Below are 20409 nucleotides of genomic sequence, written 5' to 3'. Positions count from 1 at the left end.
CTTCAAGCTCCAGTTAAAAATCCTATCTTTTACAGGAAGCCTTTCCCAATCCCTCTTAATTTTAGGGTTCTCCCTCTGATGATAATTTTTGATTTTTTGTATATAATTTCTACATGTTGTTTGCATGTTGTTTCCCATTAAATTAGACTCTGAACTCTTCAAGCTCAGGGACTGGTGTTTTTTAAATTATTTACACTTTAAAATGTTTCCTATTTAGTAAGCCCCATTTTAGAGAAGTTGAAACTGAGATTAAGAAAGGCACAGGATTACACAGTTGATGTTAAAACCAGGAAATAATCCAGACCTTCTGACTCCAAAATAATCACTACAGCATTCTGCTTCTCATAATTAAACATCAGAATTTTAGTCTGGCTGAGCAGCCATGCAGAAGAATTATTCTCATTTGCCTATTCTAATTTTACTATCACATAAAATCTAGAAAGAGAGAACAAATCCTATTTGGGGAAAACCATATACTATCAGTTGTAAGAATGTGAATAACTTGCTATGGGAATTCTAAACTATAATAATTTATAACCAGAACCAGTTGCCTCAGATGGTTAGAGTACTGTATTAACAAAGTCAAATGAGGCCAAATAGTTCACATTTTAAAGTAAAACTCAAAATGCCATGAATGACACTACAGTGTATTATTATTATTATTATTATTATTATTATTATTATTATTATTACCACCTCCATTCTGAAGATAAGAAAATTGTAATTTTTCTGATATTAAGTGACTTGCTCCTAAACTTATGTGGCAGGTTAATGTGAGAAATGGTTTTTGAATTCAAGTCCTTATGGTGCTAAAACCAGTGCTTTTTGTTTTTCTCAAAAACTATTTCAGAGCTATAGCAGTATCTTGCAGACCTAGACAAGTCCCTTTGATGAAGCATCATAAGCAATGTGTGTTGAGGTAGACTAACACTCACTAACCTATCCCCCTTAGGGCTATTGAAAAAAATGTACTCTAGAAATGCAAGTTATTATAATTATTGCATTAGCTCATGCTTCTCTGTCATGTTTGAATGACAATAATAATAATAATAGGAAGTTTAGAGATTATCTAATCTAGGGGTCATTGAACCATGACCCAAAGGTCAATCTTTGTTTTGGTGTGACCCTGAAAGCAAATAATGGTTTATGCACTCTTAAATATAATAAATATTATTTTTAAATGTAAATAATATTCTTAGCTCATGGGCAATACAAAAGAAGGCAACTATAGATTGTTAATCCCTAACATTCAAAGGCCCACGAATTCAAGGACTTGCCCAACCAAGGTCATAGAAGTGTTAAGCAAACAGGTCATCACAAAATATCAAAGTTGTAAAGGACATCAGAAGTCATCTAGTGCTACCCATTAAGAGAACAAGTAACCCAACCAAATCGTCTATAGAGTTAGTAAATAAAAAAATATCTGGGATTTGAACCTATATTCTCTGATGGCAAATTTCCCACCCTTTTCCCTAATATTGTCATCCTCCTTCCAGACTTCTTGTTATAATGACATAGATCAGAAGAAATATGTTTCACATAGTGCAGATTAGGACTTAGAGTGATATAAATCTGACTCACTTCATTTTTGCCCTGCTTTGCAGACTGATGTCTCACATTTCTTTATCACATTGAGTATTTGTCAATGGTTTGAAGAGTCAGAAAAGTGTGAGTGCCCTCTGTAAATTAAACCTCCACAGGCTAAGCCTATATAGTTCTTTTTTTTAACAGAAAAGTAGTTTTTTTTATTTAAAGATGCACATAAAAATCAAGAATTTGGGTGAACTCAAAGAACAATTGGTTAACAGCCCTCAATACATTTGGCAAAAGGTTATTAAAAAGTTTTGATAACTCATTAGCATATGAAAAGACCTCTTTGTCTTACCTATGTACAGCTCCACTTCTTAAAGTTATTTTTTCTGTGACCATTTCAAGGACAAGATCCCATTGACTCAAGGCTTTTCTAGGGATGAAGAGACGTGAAGCTGGACTTATAAGGTCTCCATTAGCAATCAAACTAGAAAAATAAAGTGCTTGAGTCAAACAAATTAAAGATGTAGCTTCAAATGAACACAAGCCATTTAAGTCAATCAATTCCAAATGCAAACAACACCAACTTACAAGATAGTACAAGGTTCCTGAAGAGGTTTCTTGAAGCGTGCTGATACGTTGATCCTACTGTGTATTACAGGTTTTACCTATGAAAGCAGAGGAAGATTATATAAGACATTGAGTTTTTAATGAGGAATCCTTTTATAAGAGCCTGGAAAATACACAGAAGCCTGGAGAAGTAGCTTAGTCGGTTAGACTTTGCCTCCAAAAAAAACCTTGCTCTCCTCACCTTACCAACGTTTCACATCCCTATGAATGCACTGATAGGCACATCATCTCTTAAAAGTTCTGTCAATGCTGCTTCTCACTTTTGATGGAAAAAATAGTACCACCAAGAGGTACATAAGGCCTTTTTAAATTTAAATGCTTATTTTGAGAGACATCTAGCTTCATAGTAGAGAAAGGGTCATCTTTAAAACTAGAAAAACCCCTCTGACATTTGTCTATGAGTTCATGGGTAACTTTAACCATATCCGTGCCTCAGACTAAAAATTATAGGTAAGTTGCCAATGGACATCAGTGAAGGGTATTTCCTACACTGATGAAATGTTACATCCAGAACCACCAACACATTCCCCTTCCACCCCACAAAAAAGCTTGTAGTAAATCAAAACTAAAAACCACACTATAATTAAGATAATTTAAACAAAGAGGTACATGAATACTATTGCCTAAAACTCATATATAGACTGCTACTAGGGCATAACTACTTTGAATCAAAGGTAGTAGTCTTCCAGACTTCTAAATGCAACACTTTCAGTAGACTGGCCATGCTACTTAAGAGAAAGGAGATCTAGTTTTTAATTACATAGTACTTTAAATGTTAAATTCATGTAATCTTTTTATATATTAGAAATAAAAAACAAGATGTCATAGACTACCTTCCAATCTAAATTTGTCTTGATAATCAATACTAATAAAATCACTCCTTAATAAAGACTATTCAACCTGACTCACAAAAATCACAGAATTACATATCTGAAAGGGACTTCAGAGGTCATCTAGACTTCATATGTATCTCAACAGAAATTTCCCAACAACACAGGAGACATTCAGTTTCCACCTAATATCCATCAGTAATTGGAAACCTACTGGCAGCCCATTCCACACTTATGGAATACATTAAAGTAAGATTTTACATCAAATCTAAATTCATCTCTATAGTTTTTACTTATTATGCATTAGAACATTGATATAATCTCCTTTCATATGACAGTTTTCCTATACTTTTCAAGTCTTACCTTCTTCAAACTAGACAAATACAGTACCATTCAAATAAACCTTATTTGGTTCATTTTCCAGTCCTATCACTATCCTACTCACCATCTTCCTGAGATGTTTCACTTGGTCAGTATCTTTCCTAAAATGCAGTATCAGAATAAATATTCTAAATGCCCTTAACTATCTAACCTCAATATGCTTTTCTGCCTTATGTTTTACCACCTGCTTCCAATGAACCTCTTACTTCAGATCCACTATACCCTTGCAAACATTGCCAAGTATCCTCTATGCACAACTTTGCTGTTTCTCAGGTTTGGAATATTCTTCCCTCTCAGATCCAGCTATTTTAAATTCCTTTTCATTCTTCAAGTCTTTGTTTAGTTTCTTCCAACATAAACATCCTCTAACCACTCCAAATGGAAATCTTAGCTCCTTCTCCTAAACTCCTATAGCACTTATTTCATCTGATACTTTTCATGTACAGCTTTACATTGTTAAGTCATTTCCTAATGTATGCAGGAATTATTTCCCCAACTAATTATTTCCCCAATATTTTTTGAGGGAAAGATTTTATCTTAAATCTCCTTGTCATGTCTTTATGTTTCTTTGTATTTCCTTTTTAAAAAATTTATCCATTTATTTCATCAATATGCACATATATATATATATATTTTTTTTTTAAGTTACAAAATTTCCTTCCATCCTCTCCTTCCCACCCCACCCCTCCTCAGCAGCAAACAGATTAGCATTGTGCATACATATTTTGATAAACATGTTTACAGATTAGTAATTTTCAGTATGAGGAATTAGAATTAAGGGAAAGAGATAATTTTTATAAAGCATTCATCAGATTCTGCAGGGTTGGCATTTTTTGTGAGTTTTGTTTTGTTTTTCCTTCTCTGGATGGGAATTATATAAACCATAGCCAGTCTAATGCAGTTGTTCTAGCTCAATGGACTGCTGAGAGGAGTTGCTTCCATTAAAGATGGTCATCTCACAATGCTGTTGTTGATGCTTACATTGGTCTCTTGGTTATATTCCCTTCACTCAGCATCAGATCCTGTAAGCATCAGATCATGCTTCTCTAGAGTCCCACCATTTATGATTTCTTATAGAATAATATTCCATAGTATTCATGTACCTCTTTGTTTAACCATTCTCCAATTGATGGGTATCCCCTCAATTTCCAAATCTTTGCCACTACAAAAAGAGCTGCTATGAATATTTTGTAACAGGTAATACTTTTCCCTTTTTCTAAAATTTCTTCTTTTTTCTTTGTATTTCCACAGCAATTAACACAATATCCTGTCCATAGTAGGCTATCACTAAAGATTGGTTGGTTGATTGGTTAAAGATGTGGATGTGACATAGGCACCTAACAATCATTCCTTTATAATAGTAGCAGATATGAGTTAGATGGCACAGTGGCTAGAGCACTGGCCCTGGAGTCAGGAGGACCTGAGTTCAAATCCAGACTCAGACACTTAATTACCTAGCTGTGTGACCTTGAGCAAACTACTTAACCCCACTGCCTTGCCAAAAAAAAAAAAAATTCAACTAAATTTTAAATCCTGAAAGACATCATAAAATAGCATGCCTCTTTACTTTGCTGTTAAGTAAATACCAAGCAAAATGATACATGTACAGTAATTCAATGGATATTCATCAAGTGAATAAAAAACAAACCAGGGAATTAGGGAAAGTCCCTTAAAAGATTCAGCAAAGACTACTTAAGACTGCTGACAATTCAGCTTTTAATGGAAAAAAATTCTTAGAATGATCATTTTTAAACATTTCAGAAAGAAATTTACTGGTAACAAAAAATGTCATCAATAAAAATATGCAAAATATCCATAATTTACCAGTTGAATTAGAAATGGTAGCTTTATAGATATTCATTTCCTCTTTGGGGTAAAAATTCTTCCAAATTAAGAAAGCATTTGGTAAATGAAAAAATAGGAAAGCTCCACACTCTGACTCACCATAGTATTATATACCTGTAGGCTGGTACTATTGTGTACTGTTTGATAACTGATATAAATATGTATTTCTCGTTTCCTTTGAGAGCAAGATCTCTAACTTATATTGTGTGTATCCCCCATTAACACATAGCACAGTCATGAGTACAGTAAGAGCTCCATAAATGCTTATTTTAATTAATAAAAGATAAAGTCACTAAGTAGAAAGCTAAAGCAATTTACTGCTGTATTGCTTTAAATGATTAATTTTTGTTTGAAAGTATAATTATGGTTAAACATTCAAAATTATACATGTATTAAAATAACTTTACATGCTTATTATTTTTAAATATTTATAATATGTAAGCTTATGTTTTTAGTTAAATAAAACTATTATAATTTCTGGGTTTGAGAACTATCTTCATAATATCTATTATATACTACTCAAAATAGCCATAATTTACCAATTGGATTAGAAATGGTTAATGTACTAATATCTTTATAGATAGAATTTACCAACTGAATTAGAAATGGTTAATGTACTATATCTTTATAGATAGCTATTTCACTTTGCTTTTATGTAAGAAAGAATAATTCAAACCTTCAATGTTCTGATAATTGCAAAATGAATATGAAAAAAATTCCCAAAGTATATAACTGATTTAAGCTGTGTGATGTCTTATTAAAATGAAGCTTGCATGAATTTATACATATTAAGTTCATTTTCACAGCAAGAAGGTATTTTGAGTTTTTTAAATCAAATTAATTCACTCTGATTCTTAGTTTAAATTGAATACAATTAGGATTTCATATCAATTAAAAACTAGGACAAATTAACTATCTTTCCTGAGCTCTTGCAAGAGGAAGATAATTAGTCATTTAACCCTAATTTAGCCTTTATGGTTCTGAATATTATTATGAATCACAATTAAAAAATTCAAGTAGTGACCTTTTTTAAATCGAAAAAGCTTGATGAAGCATAAAGTTTCAATTATCTTTATTTCCTTCCTAGCCTAAACAAACTGTTTTGACTCTCAAAGTATAGAAAAGCTTTCAAATACAAAGAGTGTATCTACACACTGAGTTAGTAGCACTCACACTTTGAATTGGGTTTTTTTTTTCCCCATTTGTTGGGTTACTCCACATCTTCACCCCCTATCCTGATCAACTACATTTGTCCATTAGGAGTCTGACTTCTATAAAGGGTTCAATATCCATAGGAAACAAGGCAAAGTTAAGGATCAAACTCATGACAATTATACATAATAATAATAAAAGTTGAATATCCAGGTGAACTCAGTAAATCTGATAAAGCACCTGATCTAGAGTCAGTTCAAATTTGGCCTTGAACACTTATTATCTGTATGACCCACAAGGCAAGTCACTTAACCCTGTTTGCCTCAGTTTCTCTATCTGGTACAGTAAGCTAGAGAAGGAAAATCACAAGTCATTCTAGTACCTTTGCCAAGAAAACCTCAAATGGGTCCACAAAATTCCACACTCAACTGAAATAGTTGGAAAAAAATTTAAACATAAAATAACTGAGCTATTATCTCCTTCCAGTTATTGAGTTGGTTAGGAAATCCTTTCAAATTGGAAAAAATGTGACTTCTTCACTGAACTTTAGTTTACAATGCATTATGTGGACAAGTTGGAGAAGTAGATAGAGGAGTGAAAGTCCTCACTTCCCTCTTCACTAATAGAGAAGGAAAGTAGATAGCCACTGTAATTTTTAAAATATTTAAAATTTAATTAGTTTAGTTCATTATATCATAGTACATAGTCAGCCATCTGGCAAATTAATGCTATTAGCTTTAAGGTACGTTAGGTGAAGGGATGTAGTACCAACTGGTGCAAAAAGAACACTATTAAATAAAAACAACACAAAAGGAAATTAAACAACAAATTTAAAGAAATAACCTACAATAACCTGCAACAACCTACTGATTCTACTTTTTATAACTTTTATAACATCTCTTTTATATGGCTCCTTTTCCCTCTGACAGCACCATTAGCCTTGGTGCTATCCTCTATCACTTCATTATTAGATTTGCAATAACCTGCCATTCTCCCCACCCAAATTTTCTTCTCATTCCGGTTCATCATCCATTCAGTTGTCAAAATGAACATCCTAAAGGAAAGTTTCAACCAAATCACCTTTAATAAACTTTTCTTATAGTCTCTCCAGTGGATAATGCTACAAAATACAAAATCCTCTGACATTCAAAGGTCTTCAAAACCTCACCCCTTCCCACCCTTCCAGTATTCATATACCTTACTACCCTCCAATCTCCATCTCCCAACTCTTGACTTTTCACTGACTATCCTCTTCCCCTCTTCATTTTCTAGCATTCTTAAAGTACAAGCTAAAATCCCACCTTTAACACAAAGCCCTTAATGATTCCTTTTTAGTGCTAATAGTATGTTTCTTGATTATCTCAAAGTTGTCATATATATGTATATATATACAGAAACACTTCATATATATGCATATGTGTATATATATATATATATACACATAAGGCAGATAGATAATCTTGTTTGTATATTTTCTTCTCCATTAGACGATGAGTTTCTTCAAAGCAAGGACTATTTCATTCCCTTTCTTTGTATTCCAAGTACTTAGTCAAAGTCTGGAACATAGTAACTACTTAATTAATGTTTATTGACTTGACTCCTTGCAATTTTGCAAGATGATGTTGGTACCATACTGATCTAAATATTGGCTATTTTTTTAGGGGTTTTTTTTCCAAGGCAATGGGGTTAAGTGGCTTGCCCAAGGCCACATGGCTAGGTAATTATTAAGTGTCTGAGGTGGGATTTGAACCCGGGTACTGCTGACTCCAAGGCCGTTGCTCTATTCACTGCACCACCTAGCCGCCCCCTATATTGGCTATTCTTAAATAAATCTATAGCCCTAAAATTAGAGTTCTGTGAAATGAAAAAATAGGCACACACTAAAATTAATGTACAATTTTCAAATACTATTTTTCCTGTTAAAAGATGAATTGTTGAACAGTTAAAGAGTGACTTCACTAGGAAAGTCACGAGACCATGTAAGCACTGGGGACAAATTCACAGGCTGATTTGTATTCCAATGATGGAAAAGAAAAAAAAAGTCCAGAAGGACTAATAGCAAACTCCATATTTGTGGAGATGACTTAAAACTGAGATGAACATAAACAAAGGTTAAGGATTATACATAGTACTCTAAGCCACTCAGTCTCTTAGCACGCCTGTTCCTTATTATAAAACAATTATACCTGATGAGACTTTTGACTCACAAAATTCTACCCATGACCCCCTACCTTGGTCAATTTAACGGTTTAAACATAGGCTAAACTCAATGTACCATGTGAAAAAAGAGAAAATTGATTCTTTGAGAAGGATTACCAAGGGCCTAACAAATTTTCCTGAACAAAAAAGCAAATGAAATTTATAACAGTATCACAAAATGTCCTAAGAGAGCAGTCACTGCTTTCAACATGATAACATTTAAAAATATTTTTTGGTTTGATTCTGTCACTTCTTGACAAGGCTATGGAGGGATTTTTATGGGTCCCACACATGGTTGGAGATATAGGGATATATATTGGATATATTGGATTTATATTTCCATTTCATTGATCTAATCAATTTTATGCTGGGCTGTGACTGTTTCTCATTGGTTGTTAGGTTGAGCTAGTGACTAATTTATACTGGTTAAAATTTAGGATTTGAACTAAATTGCTCTGAAGTCATTGCTTTGCAAAACAAAATAAGTACTAAAAGAACAAAATAAAAGCCTCCAACAAATAAGTCACTCTATCCAAGGATATGACAGTTAGGAAGCTGACTAGTCAATCCTCACATTTTTTAGATGAAGAAACTGAAGCAAAAACAAAGTCACTTGTCAAGGTCACACATAGTAAATCAGACAGTCTCCTGATTCCCAATTCAAAACTTTCTCCGTATATTTCCAATTCTTCTTCAAAATGTGACAGTATCAGAAATAAATCTATTCCCAATACAATAATTAGAATAATGGAATCATATAGAAGGGAGATATAGAAATCATTTAACCCCATCACTACTTAAAGCATGAATTCCTCCCTAAAACATCACTGCCAAGGAACCTGCTCAAAACCCTTTGAAAATCTTCTCAAAGAACCCTTTTATTTACTTTTTGACACTTGAAACACTTATGCTTAAGCCACAGATTGATTAGGGTAGGAGGACATGGTTAGGATTTTATGGTTCAAGAATCTCACCTTTTTATGAGATCAGCAACCCACTATATCTCACAAGACAACCTAATTTGGAAATAATTATGTCATCAATACAACCTTTGGAAGTGAATTTCAAGAATAAACAGAAAATCAGAAGCAATTGAACATTTTAAATATTTCATAAGCCTTAATGATTTTCCAGTGAATCAGAAGCAAAAGCAAAAATTAACAATTTTTTTGCAGATGAAGAAATAAGCAGAGAGGTTGAAGGTGGAGTGTTTCCAGAAGCACCATGGTGACCAAGCACATCTATTGTTAAGCAAACACTATTCTATTCAGTGTGCATTTGGAACTGTCACACACAGCTTAACAGAAACTGGTTGGGTGCACATCGGAAAACCTCAAATAAAACTTTCTCTGGGCTAGGATCCAACCAGACAACAAAGACTGGCAAGAAGCATTTGTCCACTCTCACAGGAACTCAATTCAAAAAGCATTTAATAAAGCACCAGCCTGTCACTATGCTAACTGGGAAGGAGACAAATCTAAAATTTAAACAATTCCTGCCCTCAAGTAGTTTATATGCTACTGAAAATGAATTAACATGCTAACTTTCATAAAGTACTTAATAGTCAAATGATTATGCTATTGAAATTAATAGTTTAAGACATGGTATATTTGATTTGTCTCTAAGGGCATTCTGTTTGATATGGACAACTGGTGATGAGGACTAGTACAGAGTTTTTTGGACAGCAGGCCAGTAAAAAAATTGTTGGATAATTAGGAAGAGAAACAGAAAAGAGCAATGTCACAAAAACTAAAAAAGAGTATCAAGGAGGAGATAACATCAAGGGAAGCACGAAGGTCAATTAGGATTTAGGATGAAGAAAATATCAGATTTGCCAGTCAAAAGTAACAGTTTCATTTGAAGTGGAAAGCCAGACTACAGATCTGAGGAATGAGTGAAAGGAGAGGAAGTAAAGACAGTTTTTCTAAGAATTTAGTTGAAAAATGAAGGAAAGATTATAAGCTGTAGTTTTAGAGGATGGTAGGATGTAGTGAAGATTAGTTTTGTTTTGTTTTTTAATGTGGTGTATTCAGTCATGTTTGAAGGCAGAAGGCAAGGAAAAAGTTAAAGGTAAGAGAGGAAAAGAATATTATAAGATTGTAATGACAAACACAGAAGTACTTAGGTTCCTATAACAATTCTGTGCAAGATTCTCAAACCTTGAAATTGCATTACAAGCATATAGAGAGTGCATAATTTTACAATAGAGAGTGCATAATTTTACAATGTGAGTTTCTTTTCACACTCAATATTTGGATTTAGAAATGGCATTATTTGGTTTTAAGTTCCCATGAATAACAGTTCTGAATACAACTAATAGCTTTTATGTGCGATAACCTAAATATATTCATTTACAAGTGTTAATTTATATATGTAATAAATTTGGTCTTTTAGATATTTAAACTAAATAAAATATATTAAGAAGCAAAAGTATTTAGTCTTGAAAATATTAATTAGCATTCATATAAAGCACATACAGCAATTTATAAGTGTTATTCTTATTTGATCCTCCAAATAACCTTGAGGATTTATAGATGAGTAAACAGAAGCAAATCAAGATTAAGTGACTTGCCCTAGGGTTATACAGCTGATGTCCAAGACAAGCTTTAGGTTTTTCTGACTACAAGATCCAAATTCAAGCTTCCTATCTACAAGTTCAGACCTATCAAGCATATAGGCAAGAAACAAAAATGATTCACCCAACCAGAACAACCAGGAACCTGGAAGGACATCAAAAAGTGACAAAAAATAGACATTACAAAATTCTATGTACTAAAAAGCTTATGCACGTACCGTACTTGTAAGAAAACCACTCAAGCCTTCATTTGGAGACAATTTGTTCATTTTTACACAGAAGTCTAGCAACCTCAGTTATATGATTTATAAATTTCCAGTAAATGAGAAAGAGAAACAAGGAAGTAGTATGATAAAGGAAGTAGACAGAAAAAATATGAAAATTAGGTATAATTATACTAAAAGCATAGTAGAGGTCTGAGCTTGTTTAAGGAAGTTCAATGTGTCCTAAGAGTACCACAGTGTCTATCATTGTTATCATTGTTATTATTATTACTATTATTATTGTTGTTATTATTATTAATCCTAACTGCCTCACCTAGCTATTCACTTATATAAATAAATATATTTACATGTGCATACATATTTTTAGATGGGAATTATTATATATTTGTATACGCATATATAACTATATGTTTAATGGTCTACAATTTTTTTTCTTTACAATGGCCCTCTAAGCTATATATAGCAAAGTATTATTCTTATTTATAGTTCTAGATATTTAAACTTGGACAAAAAGAAAGTTATGATTTTAATCCAAAATTCCTAAATTCCAGGTAAATAAATATTCTTTAATTATACCATTCTGATATTTACAATGATACTGAGTCATCACAAAACGTTAAGAATTATTTCTTGTTATATATTACATAGTATATAATATACAATTAATTCTATACCCTTTGTTTAATGTGATAGGGTAGTATATAATATTTTTAATATTCTTATCCAAAGAAGAATCAAAAGCACCTCAAGGGCAATAGAAAGATAGGTGGTAAGTGTAAGTAAGCTGTGGTATTTTATGAATAATAAATGATATGGAATAAAAGACTTCATCTTGGCTGTGCATAACCAGAAAAGAAAAGAGGACCATTCATGTATTGAGGAAAAGAGGGAAAGGTCAAGTGCCTTAGCCATGGGTCCATATAATTTTCCATGAAACTGACACAGAGCATCACAAGACTTTCCCTCAAAAAAACAACCCAAGCTTGAGTGAAAGTGGGGTTATACCATGAAGCACTACCAGAGAAAGGCCTCCAATAGTGCCAGTTAGTCCTCCATGAAGTGTTTAAGAAAAACTACGAATGAAATGTTGTATAGAATAAGAAAGCAATGCATATTGATTCACAAGGGAAAAAATTCACTGAGATGAGATGTTTTATACAAAAGTTAAAATGTTTTAAGTTTTGATGCTTAGGAGAGAAACTGTTAGCTATCCATAATCACCCATTCCCTGAGAATTCTAGATTACCAAATTATATATGTACTATTTATTTGTATTTTGAAACACAACAAAAATGTTTCCTCCCCTGATAAAAATCACAACCATCTATATCTTTTCATCCTGTGAAATCTTTAAAAATCATATGAACAGTTGTTTTTTTCTATCTTTGAAGCACTATCAACCCAATTTCCAGGCAAAACTAACTTTTCTGGTTAATAACCTTAATTAAATAGAATAGAATGATCAAGAGCTAAAATTTAAGGTAATGTAGTAAGAATAAAAGTTTCTACCAAAAGTCTGTTTTCATTGAACACAACTGCAAGGATGATTAATTCTCGAATATGCACTCTAGTATTTCCTGCACTTAGCAGATTGGGGGGGGGGGGTGTCTTTTAAGACAGACCAGACAATTTGCATTGACTGAATTTTGTTTCTGAGAAACATTTTGCTGGCAGAAACATCCAACTTTTATGTTACCCAGGTTAGTTAATGTATTGTTCAAAGGATCATATATTTAGGGCTGGAAGGAACCTTAGAGGTCATTGAGTTCAGCCCCCTCATTTTACACATGAAGAATCTGGATCCCAGTGAGGTTAATTGACTTGCCTAAGAATCAAATAGCTTGTAGGTATTTGAGGGCAGATTTTAACCTGAGTCTTCCTGACTTCAAGGCCACAGCTCTTTTCCAACATGCCATTCTGCCTCAAAAAAGTACACTGACCTCTCAACAAAAAAGAAATGACCTAGAGGTAGTAAAAAAGTTATATCTTTGTCACTATGTAAACTTGTTCTTGTTAATTATATGTAATAATTGTTATCCAAACTTGGTAGTCAAAGATCCTTTTTTTTAATATGTAAGGCTTTTTCTCCCCTTGTCTGTTAACTCTTAGTTCTATGGTTATTTGAATATCATGTATTTTCTGCTTTATCAGAATGAATCTTTAAATTCTATGGACTTCAGGAAAAGTTTCATAACAGTAATGGTAGTATGATCTCAGACTATGTAAGTATTACAGACTAAACCTCAATTAGCTTAACCAAAACAAATTCATGCATATTGCTGTATTATACAGATTTTTCCACTCAAATTCAGTGGAAGTCCTAGTAAAAGACATTTCTAATTATAAAGAAAAAGCTGTTTAGATCAGTCCCAGGAGGGTCCAATTAATTAGTTGTTTCTATGGGCTGATGAAACCACTCATTTCTTTCGAAGGTTCTCCATAGGCTGCTGTGTTGTTCTACATAGTCCTGGCCTTTGTCCCAGAGGAAAGGATTCATACTTGTAGTAGACTGTATTATCTGTTATTACAAAGCTGATATTTCTGCCAATAATAGATACCATATGACAAGATTTCAAGTTTGTCTTTTACACTGTCTAAACAAGGGCCATTAATATTGCTGGCAGCCTTCTCTACTCCAGCAGGAAAACAACTGATCAGTTCTTAAATGAGCAAATCATGAGGGAAAATTCACTGTTAGCCGCTTAGCAAGGGGAAAAAAAAGATTTCTTTTCAGTTTAGTTGTGACACGTAAGATTTAGCCTACTTGTTTCTAAAGAGCATGTGAAAAACCTATCCAAGTAATCAAATATCTAACCTATATCAAGAATTTCTACATTACACATCAATATCATCATAAACTGCTTTCTAAAACAGTCCCAAATTTATCAAAACTCATGGATGTTTATGAATATTAAAAAAAAAAAGGATAAAGTGTCTTTTAGAATGACCAGAATTGCCAGCAAGCACTATCAAGGTCTGCCATAGCAATTTCCCTTATAACTCAAAACTGAAATTGCCAGAGACTGAGTTCCACTTTCCTTAACTACAATGTTATTGTATTAGCTTCTAATTGGGTTTACTAAAAAAAATCTGAATGTGTAACATTAAACACATTCATTTTAAATAAGAGGCAATTATTTCCAAAGAACATTTTTGTCTTCTAGAAAAACTAAAAAACATCTGAGTCCAAGTTAATGCATTCACAGATCAGTCTGCAGGGGGTATTCTAATGTTATGTTGTCCAAAAGAGGATGACCCCTGTGCAGTTAAAAAATTACATATTAACCCAAGTGAACTCTACAAATTCAAGTAAAATTAGAAGACTGCTACCATGTTTTAATATAAAGTTGTTGAGGTTGGTTTTGTTTCTTTAATTTGCATTTGGGAAGTGTTGGCTTTACATTTTAATACACTATTATTGTTAATATTATCCATTAAATTTTTTTCTTAAAAAGTAATTTTCCTAATTATCTAATTCATAAGATTATAGGTTTTAGAGCTAGAAAAGATATTAACTTATCAATCATCTAATTCAACTCCCTGACTTTACAGATGAGGAATCTAAAGATCAGGTTTAAATTAAAGCTCAGGATTGCTTCAGATTTGCCAATAGTCATACATGCAAAAAAACAGATAAACCAGGATTGAACTTCTAACTCCAAATCCTTGACTCCATCACAGGTACCACACTAAGAACAGAATCCAACATTTTGAAAAAAACATGCATATTAAGTAACCCAGATTGAAAGAAAATTGTGTTGAGCAGTCACGGGGCAGTTCAGAATGAGTTATAATACAAATATACAATGCATAATCAAGACATAGAGTAACAGCAATATTATTTTAAGAATAATCCATTTTGACTAAAGTAGCAAAATTAAATCTAAAGGACATACAAAGAAAAACTATTTGCATCCAGAGAAATATATAATATATAGAGATATATACATATATCCCTGTATTATTATATCTATTGGTGAGGAGTGTACTAACAATACAGAAAGCAGAGCAGACCGTCATGGACCTGATTGGCAAGCTGACACTGTCATCCTGTTTAAAGGTCTAAGACAAAAAGTCATACTGATGATTAGAGCCCATCAAGAGACAGATTTAGATTAGCTGTGTTGTTGAAGACCAACACTACTGAAATGTCACGGTGCCCCATGCTGAAAGTCACTATTATGCCACCAGATGATGGCACATTGCCTAGCATTACTGGTGGGCTAAGGTGCCTCAATGATACATACGGGAGGACCCACAGCACCAGACCATCACCAAAACTCATATTTCATATCAAATCAGACCATGAGGTGAAATGGTTCTGGTAAAGGCAAGTCTGCACAACATGCTGCTCACTATATATTATAAGTATAATTGTGCAAGATATATTGACAAGGTCCTCTTCAATTAGGAAAGTCCCTATCTCTTTCAAGTTTTACTTCATGTTTGTTCCCTTTACATCAGAGTCTCCACAGTCAGACAGGTCAGATAACCATTCCCCATAACCAACAGTCCACCTCCTTCTATGATCACCATATCTGGAATGTTCCCTGCTCACCACCTAAGAGTGAGAGAATCACAGACTAGAATCTCAGAGTTAGCAGGGACATCATATCAGCTGCATACTTTGATTTAACCTTTATTTTTTTAGTACAGAGTACTTACTGGTAATTATTTCATTTGATCCTCAAAATAACCTTATCAGGCAAGTGTTAAAAAAGAGGATCAGTGGTCCAATAAAGAGGGCACTGGATCTGTAGTCACAAAGACCCAAGTTCAAATATGATCTCAGACACTGGCATTATGAAACAAGACACTTAACCTCAGTCTCAGTTTCTTCATCAATAGAGTGGGGATAATAACAGCTACTTCATAGAGCTGTTGGAGAAGAAAATAGGAATTTTATAAATTGCTTTCCAAACCTGAAAGTTATAACAATGTGAAATATTATTATAATCCCCATATTATATATGAAGAACCTGGGGCTCCAGCAAGTTGGAAGGCATTCCCCAAAATCAATTAGTAAATTATAGAGGTGAAACTGAAACCCAGACCTTCCCATTTCAAGTCCCATAATCTTTTCACTACACCCCAATTTGGTCTATGTGGAATTATCTGCAATATCCACAATAAATGATCTTCTAGCCTCTAACTGAATAAATATCTTGTACTAGGGAACTCACTACCCCAGTAATTTTTCCCACGGTGAGGGTTGGATTTGTTGTGAACTCACAATTTCTCACCCATTCTCTCTTTTGATCAGTAGTATCTGCATGTGAAAGTGATAACCTTCAGAGTGAGGCCAATCATTTCATATATCCAGAAATTAATGCTCTCTACTATATTCTCAATAGTACCTGGCTTTAGACAACAAAAGTAGCTAAAATCAAACAAGTAAAATCCTACCTTTATATCTTTCCTAAAATAGTGATAATAATATGTGTATCCTAATTCTGACCTCAGAATAGACCAAGCAAATAATTTACAAGGCATGGCTAATCTTAGAGATAAAGACATCAAACTGACAAAGTTCCTGTTCCTAAGTTGTTCAATAGTATCAGCAGTTTTCTTGGAAGAGATACTTAAATGGTTTGCTATTTCCTTCTTCAGCTCATTTTACAGATGAGGAAATTGAGGTACACAAAGTTAGTTGACTTGCATGGGTTTATACAAAAACTAAGTGTCTGACACATTTGAACTTTAGATGAATCTTTCTGATCCAAGCCAGATGCTGAATCCACTACCAGCTAGCTACCCTCTCCTTTCCCCTAATGAATTTCACTTTTTTCTCCCCAAGTCACCACCATTGCATTCATCCAATCCTAGATATTTATCATGTGCCCCACTTCTACATTCTTTCTTCTAGCTGTCAACTGAGAGATCTGCTGACCAGGTTACTGGCTTCCAAGAATATCTGCACTATAAAAATGGTCCTGCTGAAAGATCTAAAGGAATAAAGCTATAATGGTAGACTAACAGAAATGAATTGATTTATTTTAACAAAACTCTACCTAAAATTTTGTTAAGACACATCACCAGCCTCCTGCTATCTGTTCATAAAGTTAGCTCTGCTGACAGGTTCTCACCAAATTCAACTCAAGTTAATCTCTGAAACATAGTAAAATCATAGCCTTAAGCTATTTACAGAGCCAAGAAAGGCTGAATAGTTTATGAATTCATAAACTGGATACTAGCTTTCATATTCACCTTTTGCCTCACTTAACACCCATTTGACTCAGTTTTTAGATCAAAGGATAATACAAATCTCCTTCAGTCCCTCAAAAAGACATGAAAGTGAGTATTTGAAATAAAGACAGAAATGAGTATTTGAAATAAAATAAATATCCTAAATAAACAATATTATATTTAAAACTAGTTTACCAAATATATAATAAAATAAAAAGAGGGGTTGCTAGGTGGTGCAGTAGATAGAGCATCAATCCTGGAGTCAGAAGGACCCGAGTTCAAATGTGACCTCAGACATTTAATAAATACTTAGTTGTGTGACCTTCAGCAAGTCACTTAACTTCATTGCCTTACCAAAAAAAAAATAATAAAATAAAACAACTAGTTTCAAGGCAGGTCTTATACTACACAGTTTAAATGAATAATTTGAAGTAATTGACCCTGAACAAAATGTTTTTATAAATTAAGGTATGAAAAATATCCCTGAATACCTATGAGAAATAATTATTTCATTACTAATACAATGTAGTGCTAATGTTTATACAAAGAAATTGTTAAACATTTTATATCATTTAGAATGACATAAAACAAATGCCAAATGACATTCAACACAGGTGGTACTCACATTTTCCTCTGATGACTGTTGACAAAACAAAATAACATTTTTATCAGCTAAGGTAATTATATACATGTTCAATATATTAATCTATAAAGCAATCAGGTTAAATTACTTACTGCATTCCATAACTACAAGCATAAATTTTGAATATAAAATATGACTAATTACATTTGTATTAATAATGTTTAACTTCAGTGATTAGTAGGTCCTGCAGGGTGGAGGTTTGAAGCCTGACTGATGGATTTACTGTTCATGAAAGTGAGTGACCCATGGTGTCACTGACTTGTTTTGTTCTGAATGGACATTGTGAAGAAAGCAGTGACCTAGTCATACTTAAATCCATTTCAGGGCTTAGCTTTACAACAAAGGCACTTGATAGGAATTTTGGCTCAAGAAAGCACACAAGCACCATGGGGAAGAACTACCCTACACAGTTTGAATCAATATATTATATATATACAATATATATATATATATATATATTATAATATATAATATAATATATATAATATATACATATATGTATATAATATATATATACATATATAAAATGTATATATATAATATATATTTATTATATATTGGAACAACTTTCAGGGACATAAATCTTAAGTTGTTCTAATTGATATAATTTAACTACTTACAAGTTTTGTAAAGTTTTGTTTACATGTTTTCCTCTGCTGAAACAGGCAAGAATGGAATTTTTCCAACTGGGCTTCTCAAAGGTATTGACCAATATTAAAGCTACTGCTAGCAATGGGACAATTAGGGTTCTAGCCTGGGTTCCACTAATTACTGATTATTCATACCTCAGGGATTAGGTATTGGGAGGAGGTGGGTTGTAGAAAAGAACTTTGAATGAGCAAGAAAAATAAAAATAATCTTTTCAAAAACTAATACTAGAATCTGCAGTAGGTTTTTAGAATTAAAAGAAATTTTTAAAAAGTAAATGAAATAACGGGAAGTTAATGTGAGATAATCAAGGAGGGAGCCCCAAATAAAAAATGATCATAATTTCAATAGGACTAGGGAACTTTTAAAGCTCTGGAAAGACTGTGCACTCAAATCAACAAGAATTTATTAAATGAACTGCCATGTGTTAAACATTGATTGTGCAGTTAGGTTTAGACAGAAAAACAAAAATGAAATAATCCTCAAGGAGTTTGTATTCTAATGAGGGAAGACACAATGGAACAAATGATAGAAAAATTAATATAAAATATCTCCCTGATAAATGAGAAATCAATAAAGGACCAAAGAGCATTTCTCTTAAGATCCAATTTATCAAAGAATAAAATGTTTCCTGGTAAGATGTATTAAAATACCAAAGTTGAAAAGAAAGCAGAAAAAAAGACTACCTGACCTCAGGAATAGAAATATCCTAGTGGTCCTTAACTTTCCTAGATAAAAGGCTGGGAAGCAAGTTATATGTCAACTTGACAAAAACTGAGAGATCTTGATGTCTGCCCCAGAGAAAATATGACAGGGAGTCTCCTAGGACTTTTCAAACCTGTGAATGCTACCTACTTGTTGTAATTCAAGTGGGAGCTAATTATAATGCCATAAGGAATCAAAAAAAAAACTTTAGGGATTATGAGGGCCTGGCAGAAAAAGACCTAGAGCTGATGGTAGTATCCTATTGCAGATTGAAAGTACCATCTTTACAAGAGAAAGAAGGATATAGGCATTGATGTAGTATCCTATCTATTGTAGATTCAAAGTATTATCTTTACAAGATAAAGGATTTTAGAAATGAACGTGACTGATAAAGAAGGTGATGTCAGTAATTAGGATTTACTTTCTGGATCTTGGAGTAAGATATTAAAATGATGAACAAGGTACATATATAATAAGGTCATAAAGGATATGTTTATCTGGAGAATAAGAGGACTTTTAAAATAAAAAGAAAAGTGCCCAGATAGTTATAGCTAAGAAAACATATTGAGAGGGGTTGGAGATGGAGAGAAGTAATATAAATGTGCAGTAATTGAAAAGAAATTGATAGGGAAGAAGATTGGAAAAACAATAGAATCTCAGATTCAAACAGCTCTCTATTTTTATAAGTAGAAATACAGGAAATAAAAGTAAGCTAATGATCTTAACCTAAGGAGGTAAAAATGAATTCAAAAATATCACTAAGGCTTGTGAGATAGAATTCATGATGGGAATAGATCAACAACAGATGCTTTTTTCAACTAAAATAGATGGAAGGAAATTCACCAATGGGGAGGAGGGGGG

The 20409-nt window shown here is 33.0% G+C and overlaps 1 protein-coding gene across 7 annotated transcripts in view; it reads right to left on the bottom strand.

The window, feature by feature from the left end:
* The window catches only part of DCDC2 (doublecortin domain containing 2), a 235350-nt gene that overhangs the window by 148652 nt on the left and 66289 nt on the right, over positions 1 to 20409 (bottom strand). For 5 of the 7 annotated variants that reach the window (XM_074206286.1, XM_074206285.1, XM_074206284.1 and 2 more), the window contains exons 4-5: positions 2122 to 2198; positions 1886 to 2017 (exon numbers count right to left, since the gene is read on the bottom strand). In XM_074206286.1, coding sequence (XP_074062387.1) covers positions 1886 to 2017; positions 2122 to 2198 — 209 coding nt within the window. Of the gene's footprint in view, positions 1 to 1885; positions 2018 to 2121; positions 2199 to 15359; positions 16002 to 18177; positions 18282 to 20409 lie in introns of those variants that run through there. The other 2 variants (XM_074206289.1, XM_074206290.1) reach the window with 2 other exon arrangements.

The sequence above is a fragment of the Macrotis lagotis genome, chromosome X (assembly GCF_037893015.1).
Source record: "Macrotis lagotis isolate mMagLag1 chromosome X, bilby.v1.9.chrom.fasta, whole genome shotgun sequence".
Taxonomy (NCBI): domain Eukaryota; kingdom Metazoa; phylum Chordata; class Mammalia; order Peramelemorphia; family Peramelidae; genus Macrotis; species Macrotis lagotis.
The sequence above is the reverse complement of the archived record's forward strand: the minus strand, read 5'-3'. Positions and strand labels throughout refer to the sequence as shown.